Source organism: Micromys minutus, assembly GCF_963924665.1.
Source record: "Micromys minutus genome assembly, chromosome: 26".
NCBI classification, from domain to species: domain Eukaryota; kingdom Metazoa; phylum Chordata; class Mammalia; order Rodentia; family Muridae; genus Micromys; species Micromys minutus.
In genome coordinates, this window is record NC_137961.1 from 5,513,400 (window position 1) to 5,530,606 (window position 17,207).

Consider the following 17,207-nt stretch of genomic DNA (forward strand, 5'->3'; position numbering starts at 1 on the left):
CAGTATATATTTTTACATAATTTTGCTTAGCATATTTTTAAGTATAGTAGAACCTATTGATATACAAGATATTTCTTGGTTATTATTAGAGTTTAACTAATACAAACTATTTCTGTATTAAAGAAGACAACAGTATGCAGTATAAGTAATTGGTGGAAGTGTGACTTCAGCAATTAGAAATAGGATGATTTGGGGAATGATCATTTAATCCCTTGGCTTTTTTTTTTTTTAAGTTATAAATGATTTCTTTCTAAATCTTAATGCATTCCAATTTCAAAGTGATCCTGAGGTTCACACTCTCATCCCCACTTCTAGCCCAGGAGTTCTAAAGTACATTAAGAAATAACTGGGAATAACTGCTCTGGAGTGTGGTTCATAGACTACTGTCACTTCATTGAATACAACTAACTTTCCCTCTCCAAAAGCTATCGGTTGTGAGTAGCTTCATGGCCACTACTCTTCCACTGCGCCACAGTTTTCTGCAGGCTTTGTGTGTGCTGATACAGTCTGTAACTTCATGTGTGCACCTACACTGTTGTGTCTAGAAAACACTTTTTTTGAAGTCATCCATCACTTCTGGGTCTTTCTGCTCCCTCTTCTACATGAATCCCAATCTTGAGGGAAGGGAGCTGTCATCTAGACATTGCATTTACAGTCTCTTACATGCTGCATGTCCAGTTGTGGTTCTGTAGACTGCAAGAAGCAGCTTCTGGTGAAGGTTGATATGGACATAGAAATATGTCATCAGGAGTCATTTTGTTGCTATGTTTATTTATCAGAGTAATGGAAGAAGGCTTCCACCTGTACTGGCTGGTTTTGTGCCAACTTGACACAAGCTGGAGTTACCACAGAGAAAGGAGCCTCAGCTGAGGAAATGCCTCCATGAGTTCCAGCTGTAAGGCATTTTCTCAACTAGTGATCAAAGGGGGAGGGCCCAGCCCATTGTGGATGGAGCCATCCCTGGGCTGGTAGACCTGGGTTCTATAAGAAAGCAGGCTGAACAAGCCAGGGTAAGCAAGCCAGTAAGCAACATCCATCCATGGCCTCTGCTTCAGCTCCTGCTTCCTGACCTGCTTGAGTTCCATCCTGACTTCCTTTGGTGATGAACAGCAATATGGAAGTGTAAGCTGAATAAACCCTTTCCTCCCCAACTTGCTTCTTGGTTATGATGTTTGTGCAGGACTAGAAACCCTGACTAAGACAACACCTGAGGCCCATCTAGTCTTGGGTACTTGGCTTTATTGACAGTATCAGGTATGCAGTCTATCTCATGGAGTTGGCCATTTATAAAAATAACGTAACATCCCTGCCACTATTGCACTAGTGATCTCAGTTGCCAGGTAACTATCATAGTTGGGTAAGATGAGTGCCTTTCTCTTTCGGTAGCATATCTAGCGACTTACACTAGGCCATAGAGTCGAAGCTTCCAGTTGAGCACCAGCTAGATTGTTCATTTGCTATGACATAAGCATGTGGTGTCTTCAGTAATAGAGTTTTAAATGTCAGGTTGTGGAAGATAGCTGTCATAGTTAGGGTTTCTATTGCTATGAGGAAAAAAATCATGACAGGGCAACTCTTAGAAAGGAAAACATTTAATTGGGGCTGGTTTACAGATTCAGAGGTTCAGTCCATTGTCATCATGACAACATGTGTGCAGACACGATGCTGGAAAAGCAGAGAGTTCTACATCTTGATCCGAAGGCAGCCAGGAGGAGAGTCTCTTCCAGACTGGGCAGAGCTTGAGCACAGGAGATCTCAAAGCCCGCCTACACAGTGACACACTTCCTGCAACAAGGAAGGCCACGCCTCCTCATGGAACATCCCTTGGGCCTAACATATTTAAACCACTACAGTAACCAATAGATAACAGTACTTTTGTCCATAGCCTGTAATATTAGGGGTGGGAGAGATAGGGGTTCTGTGGCTAACAAGTAAAAAGATAAAACTTGTTCCTAGTACTAGTTGTATTACTTCAGAGCTTATGATGTTTAATTCCTTCATTTCTTATGGAAACTGTATTTAAACTCCTTTTACACATGTGTATATATTTAAGGTACTTGTATAGCAGTAGATTTCCATAGAGCTTTTCAAAGGGCCTTTAGTGCCAGTCATTCCTCCTCTGCCTTGCCCTCCCACCACCAGCCCCATTTAATTCTCTGTTCTCATTTCCCCTGTAGGACACTGCACCCCTCCTCCCTGTTCCTTGGAAGATCCCCTGCCACTGGTCCCTTACAACGTAACCTCTGAAACACATTATAAAATATAAAGCTAACATCTCATCTGAGATGAAATATGCAGACACTTTTTCTCTCTCTGGGTCTAGGTTATGTCCCTCAGAACGATTCTTTCTAATCCTGTCTGTTTTCCTGCAAAGTTCATGATTTCACTTTTAACAGCTATATTTCCTTTAGCTGCTTCCCGTTTCTAGCCATTATGAGTAGAGAAGCAATGGAGGTGGAAGGGGACGGATAGCGTCTTTGCGGTGAGATGAATCGTCCTTTGGGCATGTCCTCAAACGTGGTCTAGCTGGGCGTTGAGGTCTCTATGACCCCAGTTTCCTGAGGAACTGCACAAGATGGTTCCATAGTGACTACACAAGTTTGCACTCGCACCAGCCATGGTTGAGCATTCCCTTCACCCTACGTCCTCACCAGCATGAGCTGCCATTTTTACTGATCTTGGCCATTCTGACTGGAGAAAGAGGAAATCTCAAAGTAGTTTCAATTTGTGCTTGCTTGATGGCTAGGGCTGAACATTTCATTAACTGTTTCTCAGCCATTTGTGTTTTGTTTTAAGAATTCTGTTTAGTTTTTTACTCCATATTTCAGTTGGATTTTTTTATATTCAGTTTTTATAGTTCTTCGTGTATTCTAGATACTAACCCTCTGTCAGATAATCAGTAAAAATATTTTTTTTCTTTCTCTTTACTCAAATAATGCTTTGCTTTGCTCCTCAGTCCCCTCCCCTTATGTCACATGGTTCAGATTATTAACTGTTGGTCTTAATGCATCTACAATCAGGGCTCCGTTCAGGAAGTGTTTCTCTGTGCTGAAGAGTTCAAGGATATTTCCTACTGTTTCATTGTCCAAATCAGAGACTCAGCTTTTATGTTGAGGTCCTTGACTACACATCTTTTAATCCAAGCATTATTATTTTATGATGGAGGAGAACATGTTCATATTTTCAAATTGTAAAAGTATCTTTTATTCTCCTGATATAATTGTCATCTCCAAGGGCTTATTGCCTCTGCGTGCTAACCTAGGCCTAGTCCTGGAAGCTTTTACTATCCATACAATCTAAGAATGTTTTCAGTCTCTGAGACTTACTGCTGAATAAGCTCACTGTTTCTAGCTCTTTCTGAACTGGTCAACTCAGCTGTTCTGGCTCAAACTTCCTGTTTAACTTATTCAACCTGGCTTCTTTCAGCTTCTGAATTGTTCTGCTAGGCCTCTTACTAACTTTGGCAATCTCTTCTAATCTTCTGGCTACTTTTCATACTCTGGCTCGGTCTGTCTTCACCTGTGTCTGGCTTGTTCTTTCTGAATCCTGTGCCTGTGCACTGTCCCAGTAAAACGCCTCCTCTTTTTTTTTTTTTTTTTTTCTCTGCTCTCCTAAGCTACTCTTTTTCTCTCTGTTGGGAGAGTTGAGCAGATCCTACTCTGTCAAATCTTTCTCTGACTAGTCACTTTTTTGCAACTCAATTAGACATTCCTTTCAAACATGGGTGTTTTCTTCTACAAACTAACTTTACCTGTGTTGTTTGGAATTAAAGGTGTGTACTAAAGGTGTGCCTGTATTCCACCCAGAGGGGTTAAAAGTATGTGCTGAGGCTGAGCCACACAACTAGAAACACACTCTTAATGTTCACAGTGTAATCAAATGTCCACAACACCTAATATCTAGTACAGGTTCTAGTTTGTAACTGTTCAATAAATAAGTATTGGCCGGGGGAAAGTACTACATAATTGCTAATTTTCTAGAATAATGTGACTTAAATTTAGGAATTGAGCATATTCATGAGAACATTTTTCATATTGCTAAGTCTTATTGTAGAAAGATTTATACAATTATGTACAGACAGTAGTTTCACTATTTGCTTAATATTAATTAGGGATAATATTAATTAGTGACTTCACGTGTTGTAGATGTAGAGCGAGACCTAGGAAGAACCCAGGCACTATAGTTTGTGTGCTGTGTATGGATTTTAAGCTCCTAGTTTAAACTCTCTGAACTACAGAAGAAAATCTTCAAGTAATTGTTTTCCTTAGAAATGCTGAGTTTCATGAACCTATAAAATAAAATTTCAATCATTTCTGTTAATGTGCTGGTAGAATAACATCTTCTATCTTTATAACTTTATGTACATATTGCTCTGCTGCTCAGAGAACTATTAAAAGCAATATAATTCATTATCAGGCACTTGAGTCTGTGGATTTCTTATTGGACTTTACTTTTGGGACTGTGACAAGTATCTCAGATTGGCCTTGAGCTCACAGTCCTGACTCCACCTCAGAAGTGCTTGGATCACAGATATGACCAGGGCCTGCTGAGTATAAAATAAGTACTCTTCCAAAATGGGTAATGAGTAGTTTATTGAATATTTTTAAATACTTACAACTAAGAATCAAATATTGCTCTTATTCAGTACAGTAAAAGTCAGGCTGAGTGATGTCTGGAGAGCAGGCTTTGGGAACTGTAGTAACTTGTTGCAAGTAGAAGCAGAATTAAGGGTTGTCATAGCACTAAAGAATCTGCACTGTTGTAAAGGTAGTGCTTGTGATGAGAAATCAACTTTAAGTCAAAGGTAAGACTTTATATATGAATGACTATTTCTGTGGTTTCTTTGTTGTGAATAGTTTATAGATACTGTTACTAAAATACACCTAAGGTCATTGCTGAGTTTTATTTAAGCCCAAGAAACATCATTTTCTAAGAAAACTTTCTTGCTTACTATGACAAGTTCAGTTATTGTTGATCAGCATGTTATTTTAAATTTTGAACTGTTCTAGTTGGCTTGGACACCTTTTCTGGCTGCATTCAGCGTGGGCCTGCAGGACTGTGACGACACTGATGTGGCCTCTCTGTGCCTGGAAGGGATAAGATGCGCCGTCAGAGTTGCCTGCATTTTCAGCATTCAGGTAACAGCCTCTCCGTACAGCCGCGCTGGGAACACGCCGTCCGCAGGGCTCAGCTCATAGCACTCTCTCTTTCTTACAACCAGTTCAGAATTTGTAGTAAGTTTAAGTAATTTTTAAGAGACTGTGATAGAGCAATTTTGTATAGTGTTTCTAAACATTGTAAGTATTTATTTTAGGTGCCTTCTAAACCTCAGAACTAGTTATTTTTTAAAAGAACCAAGTAAATACCTAACATGCTTTCCATGAAGACAGTTCTTTCTAGGAGTTTCTGAAATTTAAGGATGATTTTTAGCTAGACTCATATTTCTTAGCCCATTTCATATTTCATTGTGAATGTTATGACTTAGTGCATTACAAAACACAGCCTCGCTGTAGAGGAAATAATGAAACATTTATAAATCAGGATTTTGCCATTAGAATTGAAACAATTTTCAATAAAGTTAATTTCACTATACAGATTAATTTGTTGACTACTGAAAAATCTCACTTTGAATTATTAGTTCAGATTGTGTCTAGGATTAAGACATTTATGAGCTTTCTTTCTTATTTGAAGATTATACTTATTTTTACTTTATGTGTAATCCATGACATGTTTGCTAAAATTTAGTAAGCACATAGACAGTTGGTTTAATATAAGTTAGAGGCCAGTCAGTGTGTTGTGTTTTAACCATATAAATACCCCCCCCCCCTCTCTCGTAGCTGGAAAGAGATGCATATGTCCAAGCACTAGCCAGATTTACCTTACTTACAGTGAGTTCTGGTATTACTGAAATGAAACAGAAGAATATCGACACAATAAAAACACTCATCACAGTGGCTCACACTGATGGAAATTATTTAGGAAATTCGTGGCATGAGGTACAAACACTTTTAACTTTGCAATTCAGTTTTTAAAATTATTTGATGCTAAATGTTCTACCATTAATTAATACACTTTAGTTGTAGAAAATAATCTGTTTTAAAGAAACGGCTTCTGTAGTGACCTATACTATAAATACTAACTGCGTATGTTCTAGATGCAGACTTTAACCTCACTTTTTCCTTTCTGCGCTGTAGATCCTGAAGTGCATCAGCCAGTTAGAGCTCGCGCAGCTTATAGGAACCGGAGTGAAACCTCGCTACATCTCTGGGACCATGAGAGGCAGAGAAGGGTCTCTCACTGGGACAAAAGATCAGGCTGCGGATGAATTTGTTGGTCTGGGGCTAGGTAAGAGGTTTTAAATTCCTTTTAGAAAGTGTCAAACTTTTTTAAATCACCGTGTTATTTTTATTAGAACAATGAAATATAATTAGAGAAAGTGCCCTTTGCCTAACATTACAGAGAAAAACAAGATGACTAGGAAGTTAGTCCTTTTTTGCTTGGTCTGATTTACAGTATTAAATGCCTTGGTTCCTTCCTTCTGACTAAGTAAAGCATACACTTCAACTCACTTGCTTCCAAGACTGGGAAGTAATCTGTAGACTGGTATAAGTTAAGAGATAATTGGAGAAACTAGAGAAATCATTCATACTCACAAATTTTAAAGCCGCTGTGTAGACCCATCCAAACTGTTGCCAGGTTAGAACCTCTTACCCAAGCTTTCAGAAAGCTGGGAATGGCCAATAGTACAAATAAAAATATTAACAAAAGTAATGTCAAAAAGATGAAAGATAATATGTTTTCAGTAGTGAATGGAAGGAGTTCAAACAGGGTGGAGAGATGGCTCAGTGGTTAAGAGCACTGACTGCTCTTCCAGAGGTCCTGAGTTCAACTCCCAGCAACCACATGGTGGCTCTCAACAACCATCTGTAATGGGATCTGATGCCCCTTTCCAGTGTGTCTGATGACAGCAACAGTGTTTGCACATAAAATAAATAAATTATCAAAAAAAAAAAAAAAAAAAGAGTTTAACCAAGGAAAATGCTTAAACTTTTACCTTGACTTCTGTACTTTGGGTTTGAGTTCTACATTTCTTTCATGCTTATATGCCAGCTACTTTATTTCCAGAGTTGGTTTCCACCATTGTAAAGACATCATTTAATTGCAGGATTATTCAGACTAAATATTATTTGAAAGTTGCCACACGAGTCTTTTAAGAATACATTCAATAGTTATAACTTTCTTAGCCACAATATGAGTAATTTGATAAAATGAAAATTGTCTGTTGCTACTATACTATCACATGACTCTGTGAAAGATGTTACATGTTAGTTAAAGGGCTTGAGTTTCTAGACATTTTATACATTCTTTGTGGTTTCTTTAATTATTTTAAATTTTTATTTATTTTTATTTCACACGCATTAATATTTTACCTACATGTGTACATATGTGAGGGTGTCAGACTCTGAGAACTAGAGTTACAGACAGCTGATCTTCCATGTGGGTGCTGGGAATTGAACCAGGGCCCAGGTCCTCAGGAGGAAGAGCCCATGTTCTCAAATCACCACGCCATCCCCCCAACCCCTCTTCTAATTTTTATAAATGATTGTAAATCACTTCAAATATAAAAAGTTTAAAACCTCTAGAGTGTGTGTTTCAATTGATGCACAACTAATGTGAAGTGACACCTGACATTCTGTCCTGATACTGCTTCCTTCAGTTCCTGCTCGCTATATATGTTAGATGATTTTTATAACTGTTTCCCCACCGCCTTGGTTACTCTTGTCAGTTATTTCATGCTCTCATCTTTGACTTCTTGTGTTAAAGAGTCTATCAGCTTATCTCTCATATCTCTTCCTATTTCAATATGCTTCCTGATTACTTCCTGGGGAAAGTTGGGAGCATGGCAGTCTTCAAAAGGACACGTGATTCTGTTTCCTGAATAGCTGCATTGCTGGGTTGCTGGAACACCCTCGTAATCCTAGCCTTGGGAAACCACAGTGTGCTACACAGTGAGATTCTTCTCAAGAAAAAAGTAGTTCTTTAAATGTGACAGTCATTCTAAGGATGAAGCTCACTTGGAGTGCTTGCCTGCATTTATAAGGCCCTGGGTTTGATCCCAGCACCAATACAAAAAGGTGTCACAACCTTAACACCCTTAGACTCCATTTGTACTTTTTTTTAGAGTTTGTTTGGGGGTTTTAGTAGGGAGCACAGATAGTCATATATATTCAATAAAAAGCTGTCTTTCTCTGTAAGGGAAAAGTCATCCTCCTGACCTGAGCTGCTGGGAGGGTATACTTGGACCTCTGCGGAGAGGAGGGAACACCCAGTGAACCAGCCATAGCAGCCTAATAACCAGCCCTGGTGATGAGTGGGTGACAGATGTCACCCTGATCACCTCATATTCTCTAGTGTCACTACAGTGCCATCTCGTTCTGCTCTTCTTTCCATTCCTATGCCTTCTGCTCAACTTTTCTTTGTGACCACACAGAGTGGGTTAAAATATGAGATAGGCTCAAATGCTTTCTTCTGTTACTTTAAAATGACCGTCTTTCTGAAACTTTCCTGTCATCTTCCTTTTTCATATGGTTAGCCTTCCAAGTGTAGCAACAGGTAATATTACCATGAGCTATTCTTTTCTTTATCAACATTGGTCTTGTTAACAAAGTTATATAGTCTATTTCAGCTATTGAGTGACCTTCACGTTACATTGAAACGTACTGTGTTTCTCTGCTGATAAACGGAGTGTAGGCCCGTCTTTGTACAGTTGAGTCTCTTCCTCAATGGAGTCTGAACTCGCTCGCTTAGTTGTCATTCGATTTCTTTTCATCAGAAAGGATTTGTACTTGGCCAATAGGATCAACAGGCATTTGTTAGGTGCCTACTTTGGGTTTAATATTGAGGTAGGAGCATATGAAGAATAGATATGACTTGGTTGTTAACCTTCAGAGACTTTTTAGTCTGGGTGAGATGACAGTGTTAGACTGTTTGAACAGTTGTAGTGTAAGTGGTACTTTGCTGAGTCAGGTGGATGAGAACAGTGCAGTAAAGTCCGTCATTGGACACTCACTGGGCACGATGTCTGACAGCACAGGAATAAAGACACTGTTACATGGCAGGGTGAAGAACGTTCACCATAACATAGCAAGTAAAAGGAAGACCACAGTTTAGAAGTATTGGTCTTGTGAGAAAATGAAGTGAAGAAAGATTGTACAGGGAAATAAGTCTGGGAACGTCAGGCAATCTGGGACTGAGGCTGTAAGAGCCTAAACTATGTAGGAAGGGAAATACATAATGTGAAAAGCAGATCTAAAGTTCTCAATGTAAAATGAAAAATAAGATACATACCTTTGTATTGCAAAGAAGAAAGGGCACTGTTACAACCACGTCAAGTAAAACCACACCCTAGCAGTCCACAACTGCTGCTGCCTTGGCAGCCCTTTCATGATACTGCCATCTCCAAAAGGTCTGCATAGAGCACTCTTGGGCTCTTTTCTCTAACTGCCACACAACCACACCCTCTTTTCATGACACCTTCAAGCCTGGGCCTTCTGTGTCAGCTGAGGCTGCACTGTCATCAATGGCCTCCCTGCTCTCTCAATGCCAAGTCTCAGTTGTTCTTCATGATTCCTTCATGCCTTATGCCTGGTGCCATGTGGGACACCCTCGAATATTACCAAATTCATCTGCCAGCATAAGATTACAGCTTTAGTCTGGAACACAGTAGCTCTGTATGCTGAGCCTCAGGAAGTACTTCCTAGGAGATTGTTCACTAATGATGCTGGTTTTCCCCAGCTCAGCTGTCTGGTACCAGTTGTCCCTATCTTCAGCTCTACACAACACAGACTTAATACAAAGTCTCACACCAACAGCCCAGCAGAGTCTGAAATGGTCCCTCAAACTTCCTTTAAAACTTCCTAGGCCGGTGTCATCTACTGTGTCATCATTTTTCTTAGTTTCCACAACAGCCTGCCTAAGGTTTGAACACTCAGTTTCCACAATCCTCCCCCAAACAACATGACCAAGTCTGTTAAAGTAACACTCCACTTTTGTAATAATTTCTGCCTTAGTTATAGTTTCTATTGCTATTACTATTCTAAAACACCTTGACTAAAACAACTTAGGGAGGAAAGGACTTATTTCATATTACACTTTCCTAGAAGTCAGGGCAGGAACTCAAGGAACCTGGAGGCCCAAACATCATCATGCAGACGGTGTGAACGATGCCTGCTTACGGGCTTGCTCTCAGATTATTCAGCTGCTTGCTTATAGTGCCCAAGGACCACCAACCCAGAGACGGCCCCACCCACAGAGAGCGGAGTCCTCCCCCACATCAGCCACCAATCAAGAAAATACAGCATAGGCCAAGCTGGTCTGGGCACTTTCTCAATCAAAAAATGACTCTAGCTGTGTCTAGCTGACATAAAATTAACCAGCACGTATCAAAGATAATTCTCAAGTATAGTTTTAAAGCAGGATTATTGTTTCACTAACATGGAACAGTTTTGGAAGTAACTGGAAATTATTCTTATAATTTCTCTTATAAATAAGAGAGTTTTATACTATACAAAGAATTTTCAATAAACCCTTGTAAATAAGAGGTTGATGGTTAAATGACAGAAGTTCTAATGTGACAACCACACAGAAAACAGCAGTAGAACTTGTGCATTTCTTAAAGATTAAGGGAAATTTTGTCCAGTACCACTAATTTTATGACCTAAATTCATAGTGCTCTTAGTTTGTGTGGTCCTTGCAAATGTGTCTTGAAATGATGAACCATGTTTATTATGTAGTTTATCACGCATGTGTCCTTGATTCACATCTGTCACTGGTGTCACCTATACATCATTTCTTCTGAGGAAAACTGACTTTAGAAGTGTGTTCTAGAACTCTTCAGTGCATTGTTTCCTTGAGTTATTGTCTAACTAAAATGGTGCATGCTCTCTCTTATGTGTGGCAGTTGGAGGAAATGTGGACTGGAAGCAGATAGCCAGTATTCAGGAGTCTATTGGAGAAACCAGCTCTCAAAGTGTGGTGGTTGCTGTAGACAGGTAAGGTTTTCACTCCCCCTTTTCACTTGAATACTATTTTAACACTGTTTTATTCTGTGTTTGAAATAAAATAATAGGGCTGGAGATATGGTTCAGTGGTTAAGAGCACCAACTGCTCTTCCAGAGGTCCTGAGTTCAATTCCCAGCAACCACATGGTGGCTCACAACCATCTGTAATGAGATCTGATGCCTTCTTCTGGTGTGTCTATTCACATACATAAAATAAATAAACCTTTAAAAAATATTGTCAAAATAACCTTTAGAAGTAATATAAGACTTCTGTGATATACTGTGATTTAGATGATGAAGTAACTTTAATTTTGGTTTCACAAATGTAAAATATAGGAAGGATTTTAATTATATAAAAATGTGTTACAATTAATATTGGAAATATTAAGGAAATACTATTCTTTATCAAAAAAAGAACCTACAAATCATTCTTTATAGAGAATTATCTTTTTTAAACCCTGAGAAAATGAGTTTATCTTTCTGGGTACATGATCTAAAATAGCATTACATATGATGTGAATGGCTTTGCTGGAAATTCTCATTTGCTTCTTTGGGAAGCTCTTCAAACTTAACCTGTCCTATCATTTCTAGGTAATGTGCCCACAATTAAAACTGCTTTTTACTGCTTATGTTTGAAGCTTTTAAAAATGTGCCAGTTTTTTGCTTGATGACCTAGATACTCAGGCTAATTCATTGTTTACTGCAGATAAAACTGGGGGAGGTGCGTACCCGTGTTCATTCTCACCGCTGCTTAGTTTTGTATGGGTGATCACAGCCCCTGTTGTATTCATCGGTTCATAGAGAAATTTGGGGAGTAGAACCAGCCTCTGGATCTGCCCAGAACCCTTCTTCGTCTGTACACTTGCACAGCTGCATAGAAGCTGCTTATCTTAGTTTGAGTTCCATTGCTGTGAGCAGACACAATGACCAAGGGACAACATTTAACTGGGGCTGGCTCACAGGTCAGAGGGTCAGTCCATTGTCATGATGGCAGGAAGCATGGCAGCCACCAGGCAGGCACGGTGCTGGAGAAGGAGCTGAGAGTTCTGCATCTTGATTAGAAGATAGCCAGGAGATGACTGGCTTCCAGATGATTAGGAGGAGGGTCACATTGCCCACCCCCACAGTGACACTTCCTCCAACAAGGCCACACCTCCTAATAGTTCCACTCCCTGGGCCAAGCATATTCAAACCACCACACTGCCATTTTTTTGGGGTATCTCCCATTCATGATGTTCCTGTCTTCTAAAATGTCATCTTTGTGGTCAGTAGGACAATCTGTTTAGATACTACAAGAATTACAAGAATTTTAAATTGAGGCATGACTACAAATGCCTCTGTAAGCTGCTGGGCTGTGCACATGGGTTAGTGGAACACGGATAGAGATGATTGCTCAGAGGCTACCGAGTGAGTGAGTATTTGAGTGTCTTCTCCAGCTGGCATGCCCTACCATAAGCCGGAAGGTCTGCAGACCTCGGTCGTTGTGGGGTTTCTCCTCTCTCTTGCCGTTGTTCTCCACTCTGCTACATCGCTCTGTGGCACCGTTACTGTGACTGCAGGGTCTCCACTTTACTACTCTATAGTTTATCATTTGCTTTCTTTTTCTTTTTAGTTAAATTCTTTCTTATTTCTTTGGTGTCTTTTCATTACTTTATTTTTTACTGTAGTATTTTTTGCTTATAATTTTGCTGTAAAATGTTTATTATTTTTTAGATAAAGACTAACCATTTTTCTTAACTCTGTTACCTCTCCTCCCAGTTTCCAGCCCCTCGAACATTTCTCCCAACCCTTCCTCCTTCCTTCTTCACTTCCCCAACAGTCAGAATAAACAGTTCCTCCTCCATTTTCCCATACCAGCTGCTCTGAACCGCTACAACTGTTGTAGCCTGTCTGCTCAGTCAGCTCCTGTACCAACTGCCTTCCCTTCTCATTCTGCTAGCCACCAACTCCCTGTCAGAGCCTCAGCTGGCCTTTTTATAACCTATCCTGTTCCCAGTAATCCAAAAGGCAACCAACACTGAAGGTCATAAGGTCAAGCAGTTCTAACACCTGAGAATTCTTAAAGGGCTGGTTGATTAGCAGCTGGGGATCCTTTAAAGGGACAGGCCCACAAAATTATACTAAACTTTGCCTTTCATGAGACTACCTTTAGTTTGAGAGAAATCAACTAATCACATTTACATAGCATAACAATTTTTACGTTAGGCGAGATGAGAACTTTGTGCTTTTTCTGTATTTTATGTTTTGGGTTGAGTCTAACCATTGGACTAGAAGGAATGCAATTTTTCTTGATTTTTTTTTTTTTTAACTCCCATGATTCTTTTTTGTCAAGTTTTTTAATTACTTCATTTTACTCACAAGATCAGTACAAAAGGCTTAAGCTGTTCCTTATCAGGAACTGAGATTTTACAGTTTCACTGTTACACTGAAGTTGGAAATCAGTTGTATATGAATTGTGATTATATGTGATTATATTATATATGATTGTGTTAGTGGAGAAAACTTAGAGTATATTGAAAAAACTTTGCTGCATGTTTAATTCATGTAAATATGATGCAGTATAGAAAAGTATTTAAAGAGACTTGAGGCTGCTGCAGTTCGACCCTCGGCTCTGGCATTTACTAGTTCTGTGCCCCTGAGTTGCTCTGTTGTCAAACTTTGGGTTACAATAGTTCAAATTTTGATCATTGAATGAATACATATGTATTTATTCATATATGCATCGTATATTCATATGTACATATTCCTATATACATGTATCACATGATCATAGATGGACAGACAGATGGATGGAGATACAGATGTTACCAATCACAAGGTGGCACTATCCTTGTATCATATCTGTATGTCTACATCTACTAGTAAACTTACTACAGGGGTTTTTTTGTTGTTTTATTTTGTTTTTTATTTATTTTTTTATTTTTCAAGACGGGATTTCTCTTTTAACAGTCCTGACTGTCCTAGAACTCACTTTGTAGTCCAGGCTGCCTTTGAACTGAGAGAGCGGCATGCTTCTGCCTCCTAAGTACTGGGGTTAAGGACGACGTGCACCACCATGCCTGATGCCTGGTTTGTTTGTTTGTTTGTTTGTTTGTTTGTTTGTTTTGTATATCTTGTATTGGCTACTTTATTTTTAGATGACTTACTGGTTTTTATTTTATGTTCATTGGTGTGTGGGGGTATTAAATCACTTGAGGTAAATTGTAGACAGTTGTGAGCTGTTGTCATGTGGTTGCTGGGAATTGAACCCAGGTCCTCTGGAAGAGCAACCAGTGCTCTTGACTCCGGAGCCATCTCTCCAGCCCCCTTACTACAGTATTTTTCAGATTAATATCTGAGCTGTTTCTGTCTTTGAGGTTTCCCCTTTATCATGTACATGTAGTTGTGGTTTTAAGTCAAGGAAGATCTTGCAATCTGTGAAAATTTAGTCTCATAATTCCGTGCATGGTACAAAAGAACAAGTTCTATATGTGTGTACTGAGTCTCTATGACACTGATAGAGAAAAGCACTCAGGAAAGAAGACTGTACGAAGCGCAGTCATGTAGCATATCCTTAAACACTTGGATATCGCCAGGAAACTAGAAATTTAGCCAATTCTTGGTTAAAGTGAGAGGGTTTATGGGGTTTTTTGTTGTTGTTGTTGTTGTTGTTGTTGTCATTTTTAAATTCTAAATGAATTTTCCAGTCAAATACTTAACTATTTTAAGAATTAATTTACAATTTAGCTCTTTTACAGTTAATTGTTATTTACAGTAAATATTTTCTTAACCTTAGAACACTGTAAAACACTTGCCTCGTGTTTTGGAATATGTAAATAAGGTTATAGTGTATGCTCACAAGTACAGAGTGTAAATGAGAGAAAGAAACAGTTCAGGTAACTCTTGTGTTGGTAAGCTGTGTTCTTAATAAATATTCAGTTGGCCACTTGGCCCTGTTAAAACACCTAAGAGCTGTTAAACTCGGGTCATGACTTTGAGTCGGAATAGCAGAAATAAGATTTCATAAGGTAATCATATGTTATTTTCCCCAGAATATTCACAGGATCCACAAGGCTAGATGGAAATGCTATTGGTGAGTATGAATATTTATTTTACTCCTAGGCTGTCCTTTTCTCTAGAAAGCTTTAAGGTTAAGATTAAAATGCAATGTCTTTATTTTGTAGTTGATTTTGTTCGGTGGCTCTGTGCCGTGTCTATGGATGAGTTGCTTTCCACTACACACCCAAGAATGTTTAGCCTACAGAAAATAGTAGAGATATCATACTACAACATGGGCAGAATAAGGCTGCAGTGGTCTCGAATTTGGGAAGTTATTGGAGATCATTTTAATAAGGTATTTGAATAATTATAGTATTTATTTACATTTGCAATGTTTGTTTTAATTATGATCCTAATCATAATTGATTTTTTTTTCTCTTCTAAGTAAGTGTTTATTATAGTTTTATAAATAAATTTAGAAAATCTTTCAGGAATCATGCTACAAACTTTTATTACCAGCACTTGGGGTAGTTGAGGCAGAACATCTGTGAGTTCAAGGCTAGCTTGGGCTACATGTGTGTAGCAAAATTTTGTCTTAAAAAGAAAACAAAGGGGGCTAGAGAGATGGCTCATTACAGAGGACCCGTGTCCAGTTCCCGGTGTCCACATCTAGCAGCTCACAACTACCTATGGTTACAACTCTGCTCTACCTTCTTACACACCCTCACACATGCACAAACACACATACACAGTCACATACTCTTTTGTTTTTTTAAGGAAACACAGAAACTTTTTGAGTTGACTATTTTTTTTTTTTTTTAGAAATGATTGCTGAAACTTTCATGGATTCTTTAAATTACTGTGTCTGTTTTTCTCATTCTTGTGTCTTGTGGAGATCCTAGGATATGGCTGTCTACTGTTGATTTTGTTATTTTTTCTTAAGGCAGAAATGAAAAATTATAGTTTTATCTGTAACATTAGCATCTTGGTCTTTTTGCCCTTACAGGTTGGTTGCAATCCTAATGAAGATGTAGCCATATTTGCAGTAGATTCTCTGAGGCAGCTATCCATGAAGTTTTTAGAGAAAGGAGAGCTTGCAAACTTCAGATTTCAAAAGGATTTCTTACGACCTTTTGAACATATAATGAAACGAAACAGGTACTGTTTTTTGAATTGAATAATATTGATAATAACTTATGTTCTTTGCCAGGGGGGAAAAATAGAGAAAGAGATGGGTTGAGTTTTATGTGATTCATTTTAAGCAATCAAATTGATATTTTAGGTCTCCAACAATTCGAGATATGGTTGTACGGTGTATAGCGCAGATGGTTAACTCTCAGGCTGCAAATATTCGTTCAGGATGGAAGAACATTTTCTCAGTATTCCATCTAGCTGCATCAGACCAAGATGAAAGCATAGTAGAACTTGCATTTCAGACAACAGGGCACATTGTCAGTAAGTATTCTTTAACTGTTCAAGTGCAAATAGAAAAAAGCTGGATGTGTCAGATGTGGTAAGATTATGACTGTAGTGTGGCTTTAGGTTTACAAATGTTACTTCTAAAACCAGAATGAAAACTCATGTAATTGTTGGGATAGTGGTTTCAGCATAAAAACCAAAGGGAATAAGTTTATCCTAGAGCCATCTTGCATGACTGTGGTCCAGGAGCACAGATTTCATTACTCCAAATTCCATGTTCCAGAATGGAAATAGTTTCACAGGGTGTTTATAATTTCATAGAACAAAGAAAGTCATAAATCAAACAAACTTTACAATACAGTGGTGGGTACATCAGAGAGGCAGATATGTTGAAAGAGGGGTTCCAAGATGCTATTGATGACATTCTTCGTCTTGGATTGGTGGAAGCTAGTGTTCTGCTACGTTAACATCTTCTAGGAGGTTTTGTTTATTATCACAAGATATTAATTCAGCTATAGAGTGGGTCAAAGAATGGTTGTTCCAGAACCTAAAAACTAGCGCAAGATAAAGTAGTTAGCTTCTGAGACAATAAACTTCAGTTTGTCTACAATACTCAAATTCCAGCCTGTCCATCAGTCTCTGCTGACACAGAAACTCCCTCACAGCTAGGCACAGCTTTTCAGGAATTTTGTTCACAGTAGGGGTGGTGGTGGTAATGGTAATGTTTTTAACATTTATTGAGGATTACTA

At 38.7% G+C, this 17,207-nt stretch overlaps 1 protein-coding gene across 1 annotated transcript in view; it reads left to right on the forward strand.

The window, feature by feature from the left end:
- Positions 1-17,207, forward strand: part of ARFGEF1 (ARF guanine nucleotide exchange factor 1) — a 92,268-nt gene that overhangs the window by 55,576 nt on the left and 19,485 nt on the right. The window contains exons 20-27 of the mRNA XM_080938652.1: positions 5,010-5,138; positions 5,838-5,996; positions 6,195-6,345; positions 10,961-11,051; positions 15,092-15,132; positions 15,224-15,393; positions 16,045-16,196; positions 16,321-16,493. Coding sequence (XP_080794778.1) covers positions 5,010-5,138; positions 5,838-5,996; positions 6,195-6,345; positions 10,961-11,051; positions 15,092-15,132; positions 15,224-15,393; positions 16,045-16,196; positions 16,321-16,493 — 1,066 coding nt within the window. The remainder of the gene's footprint in view (positions 1-5,009; positions 5,139-5,837; positions 5,997-6,194; positions 6,346-10,960; positions 11,052-15,091; positions 15,133-15,223; positions 15,394-16,044; positions 16,197-16,320; positions 16,494-17,207) is intronic.